Source organism: Pempheris klunzingeri, chromosome 15 (genome assembly GCF_042242105.1).
Source record: "Pempheris klunzingeri isolate RE-2024b chromosome 15, fPemKlu1.hap1, whole genome shotgun sequence".
Classification (NCBI taxonomy): Eukaryota; Metazoa; Chordata; class Actinopteri; order Acropomatiformes; family Pempheridae; genus Pempheris; species Pempheris klunzingeri.
Window position 1 is genome coordinate 2,627,310 of NC_092026.1, and position 16,462 is coordinate 2,643,771.

General features: G+C 43.1%; 1 protein-coding gene across 3 annotated transcripts; it reads right to left on the reverse strand.

Moving 5' to 3' along the window:
- Window positions 1–718: 718 nt before the first annotated feature.
- On the reverse strand, window positions 719–10,067 carry LOC139213887 (ETS-related transcription factor Elf-1-like). 3 transcript variants are annotated; one of them, XM_070844574.1, is made up of 8 exons: window positions 9,853–10,067; window positions 6,722–7,126; window positions 6,504–6,627; window positions 4,651–4,758; window positions 4,277–4,432; window positions 4,106–4,180; window positions 2,998–3,193; window positions 719–2,864 (listed from the first exon to the last, which is right to left on the reverse strand). In XM_070844574.1, the coding sequence occupies exons 2-8, from the start codon at window positions 6,779–6,781 to the stop codon at window positions 2,249–2,251; spliced, it is 1,335 nt and encodes a 444-aa protein (XP_070700675.1). In that variant the 5' UTR covers window positions 6,782–7,126; window positions 9,853–10,067; the 3' UTR covers window positions 719–2,248. The 3 variants fall into 3 exon arrangements, with proteins under 3 accessions (XP_070700675.1, XP_070700676.1, XP_070700677.1); XM_070844575.1 differs by lacking the exon at window positions 9,853–10,067 and adding an exon at window positions 7,787–7,988; XM_070844576.1 differs by lacking the exons at window positions 6,504–6,627; window positions 6,722–7,126; window positions 9,853–10,067 and adding an exon at window positions 6,116–6,244.
- Window positions 10,068–16,462: the final 6,395 nt, after the last annotated feature.

A 16,462-nucleotide genomic window follows, 5' to 3' on the forward strand; every position in this document is an offset into this window, starting at 1 on the left:
TGGAGTAAGGTGCAATACTTTACTGTAAAAATACCCCAGCAGGATCTTTCCGTAGAGCTAATTTAACCAACTTTGTATCCTGTGTAGTTTCATACATCACAAAACGTCGTCAAAACGTCTGTAGGTAAGATCTTAACCTGCAAAGTAACTAGTTACCATAGCTGTAAAAAAATTAAGAAGAGTAATGAATAAGATTGGACAATGGAGGTAGAAATTCTTAGATATAAAGTACTAATGCCAAAGTTTACAGACAAAAGGTACAACAGTAGTAGCATCAAAATATTAGATATTAAAATATAAAGTACTGAAAGTAAATGTAGTCATTGTGCAGATTGATATATTGTATGATAGGATTATAATTACTGATTCATTAATGTGTATATACACATATACATGTTTGCATAAATGTGGAGCTCATTTTAATTTCTGAATTATCAATTAAGTTATTTTAATAAAACATTATACTTTATTTCTTGATCATGTTTTTTTAATTATCAATCAAAAATTACTCACAATAGCTGTCAAATAAATGTGGTGCAGTAAAACCTACAATATTTCCATTTGAACTGCAAAGGAGCAGAAGTCTGAAGTGGCAGAAAATGGAAATACTCCAGTAAAGAATAAGAACCTCAAGTAAAAGTACATCTACTTTGCTTTAAGCCACTGATGCTTGTAAAGAACCTGTCTGATGGAGGATGGATTTCACACAGACGAAATAAAATGATAAAATTATGTTTATTACATGTAATAGACCATTTTCTTTTCAGCACTTCCAGACTGCACGAAAGCAAACACACCAAAATAAAGCAACAGAAAGTCCACGTCTCCCTCTGCTACACAATCAGTAAAACTTACAGTATCAAGAGACCTCCAGATAAAGCAAAGCGAGGGGATTCCAAAGAAAAGGTTTACCCGGTAATAAAAGTGAGAGCAGTTTTGCATAGGTTTCCCTGGGGGGGGGGGGGCGAAGGCACACTTATAAGTATCTCCTATAACAAGTCTAACCTCACAGCCAGCCAGCACGCTTAATCTTTTAAATTTTAATTTGGAGTGAGGTGAACACGACGGGCTGGCTCCGCGAGGCTACCAGATCAACTGAAGAGAAAACGCTGAACGTAGCATAACTTCATTACAAAGGGACAGCCGTTTTACTCCTTGCATAGAGTATTAAGTCTGTGCAGTACAGCAACACCTGAGGGAGAAAATGGCAACAAGGCACAAAGTCAAGCATGTTCACAGACATACGTTATATAACACACAACACCTTAATATATCGAGGCTTTAGCGGTCCGTATATGCATTTATATGCGTGTGCTAACTTAACAGGATGTGTGCATAGCAGAAAGGCTAAATAGAAGCAGTGTGACTCTACAGGAGGCAGTGTAGCGAAACAAAAGGCTACGAGACCATTTCACTGGTGATTGTCAACAAAAAGAAAGTCCACTGTGCAGATACATCTACTATAAACAGCAGCAGTGCTAAATTACTATTCTACAAATAACAGTGATCCCTTGTTTTCAACATTTCACAATACAAACATAATTCAGTATCATCTTAAAAATAATAATAATAATAATATGGAATGTTTTCCCTCAATAACCTCGTGATTACCAGGAACAGAGGAAACAGGGACAGGATGGACTGAGACCTTCAGGCACTTAGAGAAGAAAACATACAGCAGTGGTAAACATTAGTGCAAAGCCATTTTCAAGGCAGAGGAATGAGTCAGCATGTGATGGGGGGAAAACACAAAAACACACGGTGGGAAAGAGCAAGCGAGAGGAAAGGCAGAGGAAGAGGAGGAGGACACAGTGTGCGGATCAGAACGTTCGCTCCATGACGCTGCAGGTTAAGTGCAAGCAGAGGGTGCGTCTGTAGAAGGAGCAGGGAGGCAGTAGATTCCAGTGCATGTCTGTCTTTGGTGTCTTGTATAGTTAACGGGCTACAGGGAACGACAGAGAGCTGAGACGAAGGACAAGTCGGCCTCCTCGGAAAGTAAACAGGTTGATTTTGGTTACTGCCAATTTCCTGCCAACTCAGATGTCGGAGAAGAAGCGCTGATCTGGAATTACTTTTGTTAGCAATTCATAATATAATCTAAAATACAAAAATAACCAAAGATCAATACTTCCACTCTAACATACTTAAGAAAATGTTGCCACAGCAAAGTGCAGCTCTGAAACTGGTCCTGAGTCAGTGGAGTGTATGTGCATGTGTGTGTTTAGGGGCGACCGGGCGTTGGTCTTTTCTACTGGTCAGAGCCGGTTAGCGGCACCAACTGTGGCGTCTCCACTTGTGAAATTTTCTGTCCTGGGTGTGACTTCTCACCGGGTGTCTCGTGCACACCCTTACAGTCTCCAGCCACCGCAGCAGCAGCCTGTCGCTCGCACAGACTCCCCAGCAGCTGAGCCGTTTTGAAGACCGAGGCGTGACCCGCGGGCTGCAGCGACTGAACTTTCTGCAGGTTCTGGAGGGTCCGCAGCATCTCGGCAGACACAATAGGCAGATGCTGTTCCTGGATCAAGCTGGAGCTGCTGGCAGGCCGCAGGACGGTGTCACGCTGGACCGAGGCCCGGGGAGCCGGCCTGGTCTGCTGGGCGGCAGAGGCTCGGACAGAGCCGCACGACGTCTTCTTCAGTGGTGGGTGCAAATCTTCCTCCTCCGCTGATTGGTCGCTAGAAGGTATTGTGCTGTCATCAGAGTCATCGCTCACCCCCTCCTCATTGTCGTCGTGATCGTCATCCTCTCCCTCTTTGGAGCCGTCTCCATCGGTGATATAAATCATGTCTTTGGGCAGAGAGGTGAACTGGTAGACGAGACGCTGGCCTTCAACCTTATTCAGAATGCCTCTCTGGTAGTAGTACCTACAGCAACACAAAGGCTCAGCGTTATTAACAAAGCAAAACATGCATCCTCGCACATTTACTTTCCCCAAACAATGGTGACCGTGTTGGGATGAGATTTTTGAGTAGCCTTCGCCCTCTTTTTGCCGCGTACCTGAGTGCTCTGCCCATAGTCTCATAATTCATGTCTGGCTTGTTCTTGTGTTTGCCCCAGAGTCTGGCCACTGCTTTTGAGTTGACCAACTTAAAGATTCCTGCGTGGGGATTAGTCCACTTAATGTAGCGGGGGCAGACCTGTCGGTCCTGCAGCAACTCCATCAGGAACTGCCACAGGTACAGTGTGTTTCCTCCTGCAGCACAAACACAGGAAACACGATGGAAACGGAGAGACACCGACACATCATGGAGAATGACTTTTGTACAAGCTGTGTCGGAAAAGTGACCGCTCCCCTGTGATCCATCTATCTAACGTGCTGCCGTCTTCTTCAAGGACGTAGGGACAGTTGCATTAAATGTTTCTTACAGTTTTATTCAGACATGACATTTGAAGAAAGACACGTGTGCTTTAATTGACCTGCGCTCACAGTGTCACGATATGACGGAAGAAGAAGAAGAAGCCCTTTGTTCTCTCGCAGGCTGCATTAGTGAAAGATTTTAAAACTTATAGCAGTGACCACCATGAGTGTGACAGACGCTTGCTTCTTGTGAAATCACTTTTTCTCAGCAGTTTCATCACTTATTAATGTCAAATTGTGCCTGCAAACTCATGAGGTCTGATAGTTCACAAGCACTGAATGGCTGGACACTAGAGCTTTTTTGCTGGATATTCATTGTCCATAACAATATGGAGAGGGAGCACTGTTGTTCTGATTATCGTTGTAGTGATGTAATTTGGAGAGAAATTATGTTTATGAAGTGATCAGATCTGATAATCAGAATATCTTAAAATTGTGTTTTGTGCATTTCAAGCTTGTCGGATGTTATTTACCTGATTTAATTCTAATTTGTGTATAAAAGATTATAACTGAGTGACTACAGCTGATAAGACGTGAATTAAATTCTCTCTTTGCACCTAGTAGAGCGCCTGTAGCCTTTGCGTTGCTCTGACACCATTTAATTCAGACGTGCACTGTACTGAAAGTGTTATTGAAATGTTACTAGGTCTGACTTGGTGAAATCATTGTTCAGTTCGGACATGAGACCAGCGTGTAAAACTGACATACTTGAAGAGGCTTAACTGATGTTGTTCAGTGTGACAGTACCTTTGTTGTATTTGTCCTTCTTCACTATAATGTCTGGTGTGGGAGATTCTGCCCTCCTATGTCGAGGTTTCCTCCCTGAGCGGTTGAAAAATAAAAGCAGGTCATTTACTATATAATTACACAGGCCGCAGTTTACTTTCAGATAACCTGATAACCCAGAAAGGGGCCGACCTCTCTTTTTGGACTGCAGCTGCTCCGCTGGCTTCTTTGTGTGTAATGAGTGCCACTGTGGATCGTCAACAGCTCCCACAATCCCCTCTGCTGACACGGTCACCTGGGTAACAGGGGTAGTGATGACATCACCCAGTGATGGTAAGAAGGTCTGGGCTGCAGGGGGGCACACACAGATTTAATGAAAGAGAACAGCACAGTGACCACCACGACTAAAAATAACATCTCGCAGTCAGACATGTCCTACATCAAAAAGCAGAGGCGACGAGGGTTTATCAGGACATCTTCACTGTTAGTGAATGTCAGTAGTGTTAACTCAGGTGTGTGTGTGTGTGTGTGTGTGTGTGTGTGTGTGTGTGTGTGTGTGCTCTTACAGTAATGTTGTTCCAGGGAGAGTGTGTCTGGGCAGTCCATGTCGAGAAGCGAGTCAGCAGCAACAAGTGTCTCCATAGTCTCCTCCTCTCCACTTTCACATAGCTCCACTACAGACCACAGAGAAGAGAGCGACATGCAAAAACTATTTTAATAAACCCAAAAACATCAGTGTGATGAAGCACCTTGATACGCCAGGTATTTAATTTTCTGGATTAGCTTAGCCAAGAGCAGACATTCCTGTCAGTTCACTTCATCCATTTTTATCTTCTCGGCTGATTTTCCTGACAATTCATTTATCATAACGTATATTAATCACGTGAAATAACATTACATCCTTCGCTATGAGCACCACCAAGGACAGTCAAATCACTGAAACAGCAGACATGCAGGAGACAAGGGGCAGTGGTTCACAACCTGTTCTGTCCTTCGCGTCCCTTCATTGTACCGCCTCAATAGAAGGGATGGGCTTTCCTGTAATTGTTCAATAGTAATCCACTGCAGAGAAAACAGTAGCTAGATGAGTCTGTGGCTGCACATGGGAATTCATACAAGACATAGTGATCGAGCCATTAGACTCTTTGTTCAGTGGGCTCGGCCAAGTCAAGTAGACGATAGCAATTAATCCATCAGTCAGAAAACTAACGGACTGACGAATTGTTTTTGAGTTCTCAAATATGAAAACAATTTGCACAATGGTGTCAGGGACAATTTGTCAGGCAAAACAAAGCATCTGGTGAATTCACCTTGGGGCTGTAGGATGTTGTGATGGTCATTTTTCACTGAGCAAACAATTAATTGGGAAAAACAAGCAGGAAAAACACAAATAATCGTGAAGATGGCAGCTCTACTCAACAGTTCCTCAGGTACAGTACGTCCTGGTTGGCTATCACTGCAACTGAAGTGACAGAGGACCTGGTTTTCTGTATAATAGTTTGGGTGAACTGACCCTTTAATGATCAAAACATGAAGAAAGATGAACCATGTCAGCACCACCTATTAAACTTACACACACACACATAATATAGGCAGCTGTGGGTGTCTGTAATTGATCACACCTATCTGCATACATCTAACCACCTATTTGCCCTTGAGGCAGAATATTAGATAAAAAGGGAGTCAATTGTTTGTGCGCATTTATTTGTGAGGTGAACAGGCTGTGAAGCGGTGAGCTACAGAGAAAACATCTGCTAGCTAACAGCTGCTTGTCGGGGGGGGGCTCAAACACTTTCCTGCCGCCGAGAAAACCAGCAAACGACCTGCCAAAACAAGCAGCAGTGTTTTTTAAAAACACACACACACACAGCAGGTGAGTTTCCGTCCCGAAACTGTGGTAATTTTTTAAGTTAAAAGCCCGCGAGTGTCACCGTTTAGCTGCGTGAGCCGAGCCTCGCCATGACCAACTCCAGCTGCCCGCTCCGACCACAATAATGCCGGAAAACAACCCGATACCGTGATGAGACTTACTTTTAACTCCCAGCACTGGCGAGGAACAAGCTATAGCACATGTGCTGTAGCTCGGACTGACCACGTCTACATCCTAATATGATTCATTAACTGTCTTTCCCAGGCTCAAGCTAGGAATGTTTGTTTCACTTCCTGAATCTTTGCGGAGGGTCCGTGTGCGCATGCGCAGTCACAGGCAGCCCCTCAATACTTTGTTAAAAGACTTTAAATTGTTGTATTAGTAATTCTTAACAATGGATTAAATAGCCATTGCAATATACTACTGAACGAAAGTTGAGCTTCAGTCATGAAATGTGACAAAGAAAGGTGTGTGTGTGTGTGAGTGTGTGTGTGTGTGTGTGAGTGTGAGTGTGTGAGTGTGTGAGTGTGAGTGTATGTGTGCTCTGACCTCTGAGCAGCTGCTGGTGATCCTCTGCCTGTGACTGTTCACACGTTAGACCTGCATAGGAGAGCAGGTGTGGATGGGGAACCTGCTCCACGATGACGGCGGGGTAGTCTGAGAAAACCCCCAACTGCAAGAAAATTAGATTACATTATGATTTGTCAGATTCCTCAGAAATCACACGCCAGCTCTGTTTCCCAAAAAACAAAACACACTGTACTCACCTGTGACATGTTACCATGGTCACTGGCAAAGTCAAAGATGAGCTCTGACTGCTGCAGCATGGCTGAGTATCCCGAACCCAAACACGACCTTAAGAGTGTGAAGTCAGCATTGCAGCTTTCCTCTGAAGACGATTAACACCCGTCCGGGTCTGATGCGTTTTTGTGTCCAGACAGAATCTTAAGACGACCAGCGACGGTCAGCGCAGATCTACCAGAGAGCTCCCCCCAGGCTCCAACGAGGCCCGTCTCTGCCCATGCAGCACAATTCAATAGTGGAAGAGTGATGTGAGTATACTAATTGACCAGAGACACGGAGGCGTCACAGGAAACTCATGTTCGCATGCTCTGCTTCGACTCTCGATGAGGAAGTGGGGGCTGCTAAACTGTCCTGTGGTCTGACTGAACCTGCCAAAGAAGAACAGAGAGAGGGGGCAGATTTGGAGAGCCGTTAGAGGCAAAACACACAGTGAGAGTACCACATCTGCAGGCACCATCAGGTGATAACCAGTCAGGCTTTTTAATAAAATGTCCAAATAAAGAAAAGTGGTCAGTGTGAAAAAAAACAGCACCGTTTGCTTCTCTTTTTCATATATCTCCTTTTTTTTTTTTTTTTTGTTTGTGCTCTTATCTCACTTCTAAAAGAGGCCAAACCAGCAACAGGAAGGAAGTGTTTGCACTGCAATGTGCGTGTGGTACGAGTAAGAGGAGGGTGGGGGGCAGCTGCCGTTGAACTAGAAACATCGTGTCTTTGCACAATGTTCAAGGTTTCGCAGACGTGTCGTGGTAACTTGCACATTCCTGACAACACTGCGATTGTGAAGGGGACTTTCTGGACGATTCTGCCAAACCAGCTCCTCGTCCTCACTCCCCCTTATTATTATTAATCACTCACTTCTTTCTTTCCCTGACCACCACCCCTGAGCTTCTGTCCTTCATTTCTGAAGTATTTCTGAGAAAGAGTGCCCCCTCCTCCTCCTCCTCCTCCTCCTCCTCCTCCTCCTCCTCCTCCTCCTTCCTCAACTGTCAAATTTAAGTTGTAAACACTGTCGGCACACCTGCACTCACCTTCAGCTCCTCTCTGTTGACGATCACGCCACCATTTAGGTTTTTATGTACAAAAGATCCCCCCCGCTGTGAACAAATATGTTTCCAAGGAAATAAATGTAACCACTGAGCATTTTAATCCCATTAATCCTCAGTTTGGGTTTAACCGTCCTGGTAGACTCCTGAGTTTTTTCTACTCCAGCTGCCAAAGAGAGGGAGAATGTGGGTGCGCTTCTTTGTCTGTGTGTGTCTGTGTGTGTGTGTGTGTGTCTGTGTGTGTGGGGGTGTGTGTGTGAGATAGAGGCACAACATGTTTGGGTCAGTTATCACACAGGAAGCACCGCTCAGTTAGGAGGCACCGCTTCCTGAGTTCCTGCGCCAGAACGCTGCCAACATCTCTGCCAGCAAAATGGCTTTCTCATTTTCAACTTCCTGTGATGTGTGTAGTCGTGTGGTGATGATTTACGTAGCACACGAGTGAAGCAGAGGGCGGTTTACTTCTCAGAGCAAGATTTTTCAAGTCAGTGAGGAGAAATAGTCCTTTTTTTTTTTTTTAAATAATGTTCTGCAAGTGTGCCGAGCTTGATTATAGGAGAGATAAGAGCTGAAACTGATTGATTGTTTAGATAATTTTTAACCTAACTGTCAGGAATGCTCTCGTTCCAGCCTCTTAAGGTGAACATGTGCTGGTTGTTTTTAGTCGTCTGTGATAGTAAGTTCAATATCTTTGCGTTTTAGACTGTTGGCTGGACAAAACAAGAAATCTGAAGACATCACCGTGGGCTCTGGGAGTCATTTTTAATCTTATTTTAGGAAATAATCAATACAATTGCAGCCCAAGGAGACAGATATGTCTCAGAATCAGAATCAGAATCAGAATTACTTTAATAATCCCCAGGGGGAAATTGCTTTTTGTTACACACAGCTCCAAAAGAATAAGAATAAGAAGAAGAATACACTTCAAACACAAAGTAAAATATAAATATATAAATGTTTTTAAATGAACTAACATGAACTGTTACTCGCTTTTATGCCAAGTTGTGACGCACGTTGAACACAATTAACAGTTACTTCTTACTTCCTAACCTGAAAGTCCGGCTCAGGAGCTACATGGCAAGCTGCCATGCCTATTGTGGTGTCAAACACAAACACATAATCCAGCTTACACCTTTTTTAGATGTGTGAAGACCGTGAGAGTTGACCGTCACAGCCTGACAGACCCTCTGTGCTTGTGCTGTTGTTCTTTTTCTTCTTAGCCTCCGCTGCCTGCCATTGTGCCATGTGTACATGTTCATTGTGAGTATGGCCCGCAGCCTGCTGCTTCTATAGAAAACATCTGTGACAGCACAGAGTCTGTGTTCATCAGTACTCTGGTCACATAGGTTTGTCTCTGTGGCCTCGGCACTGGGATCTGAGTCTGTGAAGTGGCTGCCAGACCCCTGAGGGCACTGATAAGCCCCCATAACATTCATTCCCCAGTTTGCGCGCATGTGTGTGTGTGTGTGTGTGTGTTAGAGTCGGAGACCGAGATAGAGAGAGCGCGGGTGTGTGTGACAGAAAGGGGCAGGGAGTGTGTATGTGTGAACTAGGCCAGGCTGATAACAGTGTGGCAAGTGAGGGAGCAGCTGATAAGCCCCTCTTGTTGCTTGGGGTAACCGGGCCTTGTTAAACGAACACAGTGAAAAATGGTGTGTGTGAGTGTGTGTGTGTGTGTAGAGAGAGAGGAGGAGAATCAGATCTGTGAATCAGGGAATGGCGGAGGTGGACACAACTCACCTCTGTTTCTACGACCTTCCTGGTGTGTGTGTGTGTTTTAGCTGTCATTTAAAGTAAAACATCTACTGCTTTTTTTTTTGTTTTGTTAAACAGATATTTCTGACAGGGTGGTTAAAATGTGTTTAACAGCCATGCACAGAAACTCTCTCACACACACACACACACACACACTCTGAAAAGTACTTTCACTTTCCATTTAGCACTTGTCACGCAACATACAATCACCTAAAGTGCTACCAGCGTTATTTTCTTTTGTATTCTAACACAGTTATACACACACAGTTGTACTGAGTAAGAAGCAGGGGGCTTACCTTATGTTTACAGCTTGTGTCTGTATCCAGGATCCAGAAGAGAAACGGAAATTGTTCTCATCCCTTTTGGCAAACAGAGACCCTTCATCTGCTTTACAGACCTGAGATCAGTTTCCTTTCACGAATTTCCTCTCACCCAGTGAAGTGCCACACTGACTTTAGATCAGAGTAGCGCGTGTTGATTTTTTTTTTTTTCTTCTTCTTCTCCTCAGCGCTTGTCAGTTTTTGCTTCCTCTTTTTTTTTTTTTTTTTCCTCCCCAGACAACTGCCCCCACACCTCCTCCCGTGAGCTCTGATTGGTTACCTGTGTTGTGACTCAAGGTAACCCATAGTGACCATTGTCAGTGTGGAGCAAATGTAAACACGGGTGTATTTGCAATGTAAAGCAGCACAGAGAGCCAAGCAGCCCATCAGGTTTATATGACGGTGGACAGCCAGGGGTTGTGTGACCTCACTAAATATCACATTAAGTCACTCGGCCAGATTCAACTACACAAAAAAAAAGGATTTTCAATGTTGTGAGCTTCTATTTGATGCCTTGCACAGTTAATGTTAACATGTAAGGACTTAAAATACAGCCAACGAGGATGATTGACACATAAAGTGCAACTTAAGTCCGTCTTTATCCATTCCCTGATGCTCCCTGGTGGCAAAACTCTGCACCAACAACCTGAACAAGTGTTGAGCAGTCTTTGCATTCCCTTTCCTTCCCCTCACTCTCTTTTTAAGAAACAACTAAAGGAGTTTATATGACGGCGCAGGGCTCTGGTACAGCCTGTGTGATCGCTGACATCACTGTTTCTTGGAAGTCTGCAGCTCTCTCGTGAGAGCGTGGCCCTCAGCACCGAGCCATGCCGTCTCTGTAAACTGTCACCGCTGTAATGGTTGCATAACTACCCTTTTTGTGAACTCCATATAAGATAAACCCGCTTGTTGTACATAACCGTCATATGTTCACAAATACGTAAAGATACATGATATGTTCTGTGATATTGTGCAAACATACCGATAAACAACTCGCTAAGAAGCAACTGTACCATTAACCTTGTTTGTATTTTCGGTCTTGTGTGTATAAGATTGTGTGGATTTTGGAAACACTTGAACCTTTATTAATGTTTTTATATTGTTTTACATCGTATATATCTAGATTTTCACTTTTTCTGACTATGTGCCGCACACCAGTTTTCCTTGGAATAAATAAGGGTCGTCTTATTTTATCTTATCTCGTCTTTGACAACACTCACTATTAAACGTGTTGTTTTAGGAGCTGCACTGAAGAGCGTGAGATAATCTGTGTATCCAATAAATTGCCTAAAGAGAGGAGAAGAACAAAAGTGTGGCATTTATAAATGATTTATTACAAAATTAGGTTTTGAGGATTTTAACATTTGCACATTTTCAAATATGTCCAAGGAACAGGAGCGATCAAAAAAACATTAGAATCATTCTACCTTTTATCTGAACCATATTTACCCCGTATCAGTGGATGGAGTTGGACTGATAAATCACAATAACTCAACCCCCCCCCCCCACTTCATTCCTTCATTTCATTTCTGTTTTTCCTCACTTCTGCAACAGCAGGAGAGAGGAGTTCAAGAATGTGCTGGTTTGGCTCAAAATAAGGTTTACTCCCATAATGTTTTTATAAAGTAGCAGAGGGTAGGGCTTTATTATAACAATGTGTGTGTGTGTGTGTGTGTGTGTGTGTGTGTGTGTGTGTGTGTGTGAGTGGTGGAGGGAGGAGGGAGGATGGCATTGTCTCCGAGATTACCTGCAAGTAATCCCGTTGACCTCGAGCTAAAGTGCAATGATTGTTTTCAGTTTATGTTTATTTTAGTTCAGTGTTGGATGTTCACACGCACCCTGAAGCTCAGACTATTAAGGAACATAGGAGAATTATCAGAGGGTGAGAGGGGGGTCAGAAAAGGGGGAGGATTTAAATTTTTCTTTTTATTGGAGGTGCGGCTGTCTGACTTTTGGGAGAGCTTTATGGGGGGGGGGGGTGTTTATTCATATAGTAGTATTATAGCCTTGTCAAAACAAACACCAACGGCAAAACTTTCACTTGGTTGATGATGACTGTGCCACCTCTGCTCTGTCTCTGTATTAATGTGTTGATGCACATTAACTCCATTAAGATATCAGAGTTTACACTGAGGTGCACGATTAAACAAGCTGTACTAATGTTACACTGTTTTATTAGTTTGACAGATTTTGGAAGGCTGAAAGAAAATATCAATAATCCCGTGTTTGTTTTTTAGGTTCTGCCCTCTTTCACCACCCAAATAACTTCCAAACAGTCCCCTTAGTGTGATGCATTGATTAGTTATTCATTTAAATTTGTTCATGAATAAGAGATTAGTCGTCTGTATGAACGAAAATGTTGAATATTCTCTGGCTCCATCTTATCAGATGTAAATGTTTTCTCAATTTTCTGTGATAGTAAACTCAATATCTTTGAGTTACAGTTGAAACAATCCATTTAAAGATGTCTGGAAACTATGACAGCCACTTTTCACAGGCAGATTAATTGATACTGAAAATAATTGTTAGTCAGAGCTGCATTACCATCATCTGTGTGTTATAGAGCATGACTGTGGCTTTATTTTTGCACATTTGAGCTCAATTACAAACTGCAAACGCTACACACACATTTACCTGATGGAAGCTACATTTTCAAAATTGCAGTATTTGTCTCTGACCGACCTGCACAGCACGTGTGTGTGTGTGTTGCTGATGAATCCTTGTTTATCTTGTACTCTGGCCTCATAGGTTTATCACCGCATTGTCAATCAATCAATAACAGGAGGAAGGTACATCAACAGTGTAGGACTGTGACACAACGATTGAATGTCCCCTGATGTAGAACTGAGGGGGAAATAGTTGAAAGAAATGCATCCATGGTACGTCAGTCTGATGAATTCCTTCTGCTGGCTGCGTCTGCTCGCCGTCTGCTGTCTCTGCTCCGGCACTGGGTGTGTGTGTGTGTGTTGTCTATACATGTGTTCAAGTGTGGGGCATTTGTACATCTGGGAAAGTGAGTGATGACTTGTGTTTTTGTGTCATTCATCAGCCATTCCTTGAAGTGTGAAATCAACGGTGTGTGTGTGTGACCAAAAACAGCACATCGAATTAGACAAATGTGCAGAGGAAGGCGTTTTCATACACGTGCGCACTAGCATGCATATGGAGCCTGCTGTCTCCATGAACTCGCGCATGCACTGAGGCTCGCATACCAGCTCGCATACCTTTTTGTATTGTGTTCTCACGGGCAGCATGAAGGTCTTAATTTAACTCGGGTTAATATTTTTCCCTTGAAGTATTTCCATGGCTGAAATACACACACAGACACACACACACTTTCACACTCATGGTGAAAGCATGTTTTCTTTATTCTTCCCTAATGTTAATAGAAGCAATGCCAGACTGAAAACTCTCCTCCTTGTGCTATCAATCTACAATAAATATTCCAAAACTAAGACAGAATCCAGCGAGTCTTATAGATAAAGAACTGAGAATATGCTTTCAAATCATTCCAGTACTGTCGGACACATTGTGTTCAGATGGATGAAGATGAAAAGACGGGCGTGAGAGCCAAAGAAGGTGGAAGAAGGTCCTGGGTAAGAGGAAAAAGCACACAAGGCACCAAAAAGGTTTAGAAAAGGAGCTGGAAAAAAAGTACTGCCTCTCACATAGTTGAAAATTAAGTCTAACGTCATGTTCATGCAATTGCTGCTAATTGTTTTTGAATGCTGCTGGCAGAAGTTTGCCACACATGCTGTATAAATATGCAAAATGGTGGATTGTTGGGGTAGGAAAACATGAAAGAATGTGTGGAGAGGTGCCAAACCAGGTTTGCTCACACCCTAACCCATGAGACCCAGAACCCAAAACTAACCCTCCAATCCAGTGTTGTTACAGCACTTCAGGCTCCTAAAACTGTGGCGAGGAGAAGACAAACTGTGGTATGAGGCGTCATTATGCTGTGTCTAAATGTACGGCAGTAAGTGTCTGAGTTTGGAAAGACAGCGAGTGTCTGTGTGTGTGTAGAAGGACTTACAACCTCTGTGCTCCACCCACAGTTTAATGCAATTAACAAAGGGAAAAGTCCACAATGTTTGCTGTTATTGAGTGTAACGCAGCTTTCAGCCAAGCTATCCTCTATCATCATCGTCTATCAAAGGTTTACAGTAGTTTGCATGGTGAAAGGAGGCGGTGTTCACTCATTAACCTTTTGGCACCAATCTGCTGCAGGTTTCATCTCTATTTTCTAGCTCCTGATAGCAATAAAAGTGACATTAACTCTCTACAGGAGCCTCAGCTGTGGCTGAGCTGTGTCACGCTCTGTGTTGTCCCCCATTAACCTGGATAGAAAGTTGTAGCTGCATGTGAGAGGAAATGGACGAATGACAGTGAGAGTAACCCTAACACCGATAATTGTAATAAAATGTAGCGCTGTTACTTTAAATGGCTCGAAATATCCTATATATGTCTGTATGCTAAACATCAAGCTACAGCTAGGAGATGGTTAGCGTAGCTTAGCATAAAGACTGGGAGCATGTGGAAACAGCTAGCATGGCCCTGTCCAAAGCTAACAAAAGAAGATATTGTGTTAATTTTTTAACCTTTGCACAGAGCTTGTTTCCTCCTGCTTTCAGGCTGTTTGCAGAGTGCACACAGTATTAGCATTCACATCCTGCAGGTGGTTAGCTTAGCTTTGCACAGCAAGATATTGTTAAATGGTCACACAACCCTCCAGAAAACCAAAAGCCGTTGTCAGTTATTTTTGTGCAGATTAAACAAATGAGAGGTTTTGGTAGTCAGATTTTGTTATCTTTTGACAGAAACAAGCCGTCACCCCCCTTTTCCAGTCTTTGATGACAAGCAAGGCTAGCCAGCTGCTGGCGGTAACATGTTTATCTCGTGTACATGGGAGTGAATTGGCGAGAATTCTTGGTTTGACAGAAAACGTGTTTCCCAAAGTGTTTCACAAACTACTCCTTTAATGCAGGTTGGACCAATAGATATTTTAAATTTCTAATTCTAAACTCAGAGCTAATTACACTTTGATTTGTAGGCTGTTATTTAAGTTGCTTCCAGAACAACATGAACTTTCTTTGCAACTTTTTATGACTGACTCTCGTTTAGCAGAGATCTAAGAAGACAATCCATCATCTCACCAGAGGGCCAGTTCCAGTATCCACAAGCAGATACATCAGCTTAAGCTCGGGTGGGAATAGAAAAGGAGATAATTTAGTGAGGTATGTACAGAATGTGATTTCACCGGTGGGTTTGATTTCATGTCAGACCACATTGAATAGTTTGAAACCATAATAGAAGAACAGAGACAGAGGGGTCACATGGAGGAGCGGAGCCAAGAATGCAGAGAGAAAGGGAAGAGAAATGAGGGGAGAGGGCAGGGAAGAGGTAAAAAAAACAAACAAACAAGCAAGCAAACAAAAAAAAGCAAGAAAAAATAGGCAGAAGAAGAAGAAGAAGAGAGTGAAGAGAAGGAGAGTGGATGAAGAGATGAGTTGAGTGGGGGTGGTGACAGATCACAGGACAGAGAGCTTCTTTGACAGCTAATGTGACATGCATGACACGGGTTTAGCCTGAAGGAACATTCCCAGGTCAAAGCTGTGTGTGTGTGTGTGTGTGTGTGTGTGTTTGGAGCGGGGAGAAAAATAAAGAGATCACAGTAATGCTCTGTGTTAGCATTCACCATCACATGATGCTGCCTGCTGTCACACTTAAATCACACAGATAGATACAGAAACACACACACACACTAACAGGCAAAGCTTAAAAATTCAGTCATAAATTGTTATGACCGTGTCTGAACAGATAATTCCTAGAACACTGATGCTTTTCTATAAAAAAAAAAAAAGAAAAGGGCACAACTAAGTAGCTTCTTATTCATTATGTTCATCGTTTTATTTATTGCAAAAAGAAACGCCTTCCTCTTACCAAAAGTTGGGCGTCAGATTAAGATGTTGAGCAAATACAGTCACAAAATGCATAAAGCCTCAAGAGGGGCCCAATAATGAACAGTATAATACAAATATCTGAATGGTCACACAGCTGAAATCACACATCAGTAGTTCAGTAACTAGTGGGGGAAACGACACGCAGACAATACATTTAAAGGCACTAATGTAACAGGCGGTGAAGTTTCCAAAATGCTCAATACATAGATACATATAAAAGGAAATGTGTAACAAAATTGCAAACAAATGTCAAACAAGAGCATCAGAGTCACTGCTGGCGCAGCGTGAAACAAGACGTAACACAGCGTCACAACTCGAGTGAAGTCCGCACAGTGCAGAACTTTCTAACATTCACTATCCAGGCTGCAAGCCCGATGAGCTGTCTTTGCTAATCGACCCCCCCTGACCCCCCAATTTTACATAACGCTTGCGCAGAAAACCAGTTTGCCTGCTTCACACAACTCCCACTTGTTATCCCAGAATACGGCTTTCGGAGTTTATTTGCTGCCTGGTCTTCTTGGGCAGGCAGAGTGTCCGTATTGGCAAGTGTTGACAGTCTTAGGTTAGAAGAAGGAGAGTTTTGTCTCGGTCTGTTAAAAGCTGAAGGAGACTTCATATGATGT

What these genes read in the sequence shown, in the direction of transcription:
- LOC139213887 (XM_070844574.1), bottom strand. Translation starts at nt 6,781, where the DNA reads ATGCTGCAGCAGTCAGAGCTCATCTTTGACTTTGCCAGTGACCATGGT. An exon ending in ACCATGGTAACATGTCACAG is followed by an intron (nt 6,628 to 6,721) that starts GTGAGTACAGTG and finishes ATTTTCTTGCAG; the next exon opens with TTGGGGGTTTTCTCAGACTA. An exon ending in GCTGCAGTCCAAAAAGAGAG is followed by an intron (nt 4,181 to 4,276) that starts GTCGGCCCCTTT and finishes TCAACCGCTCAG; the next exon opens with GGAGGAAACCTCGACATAGG.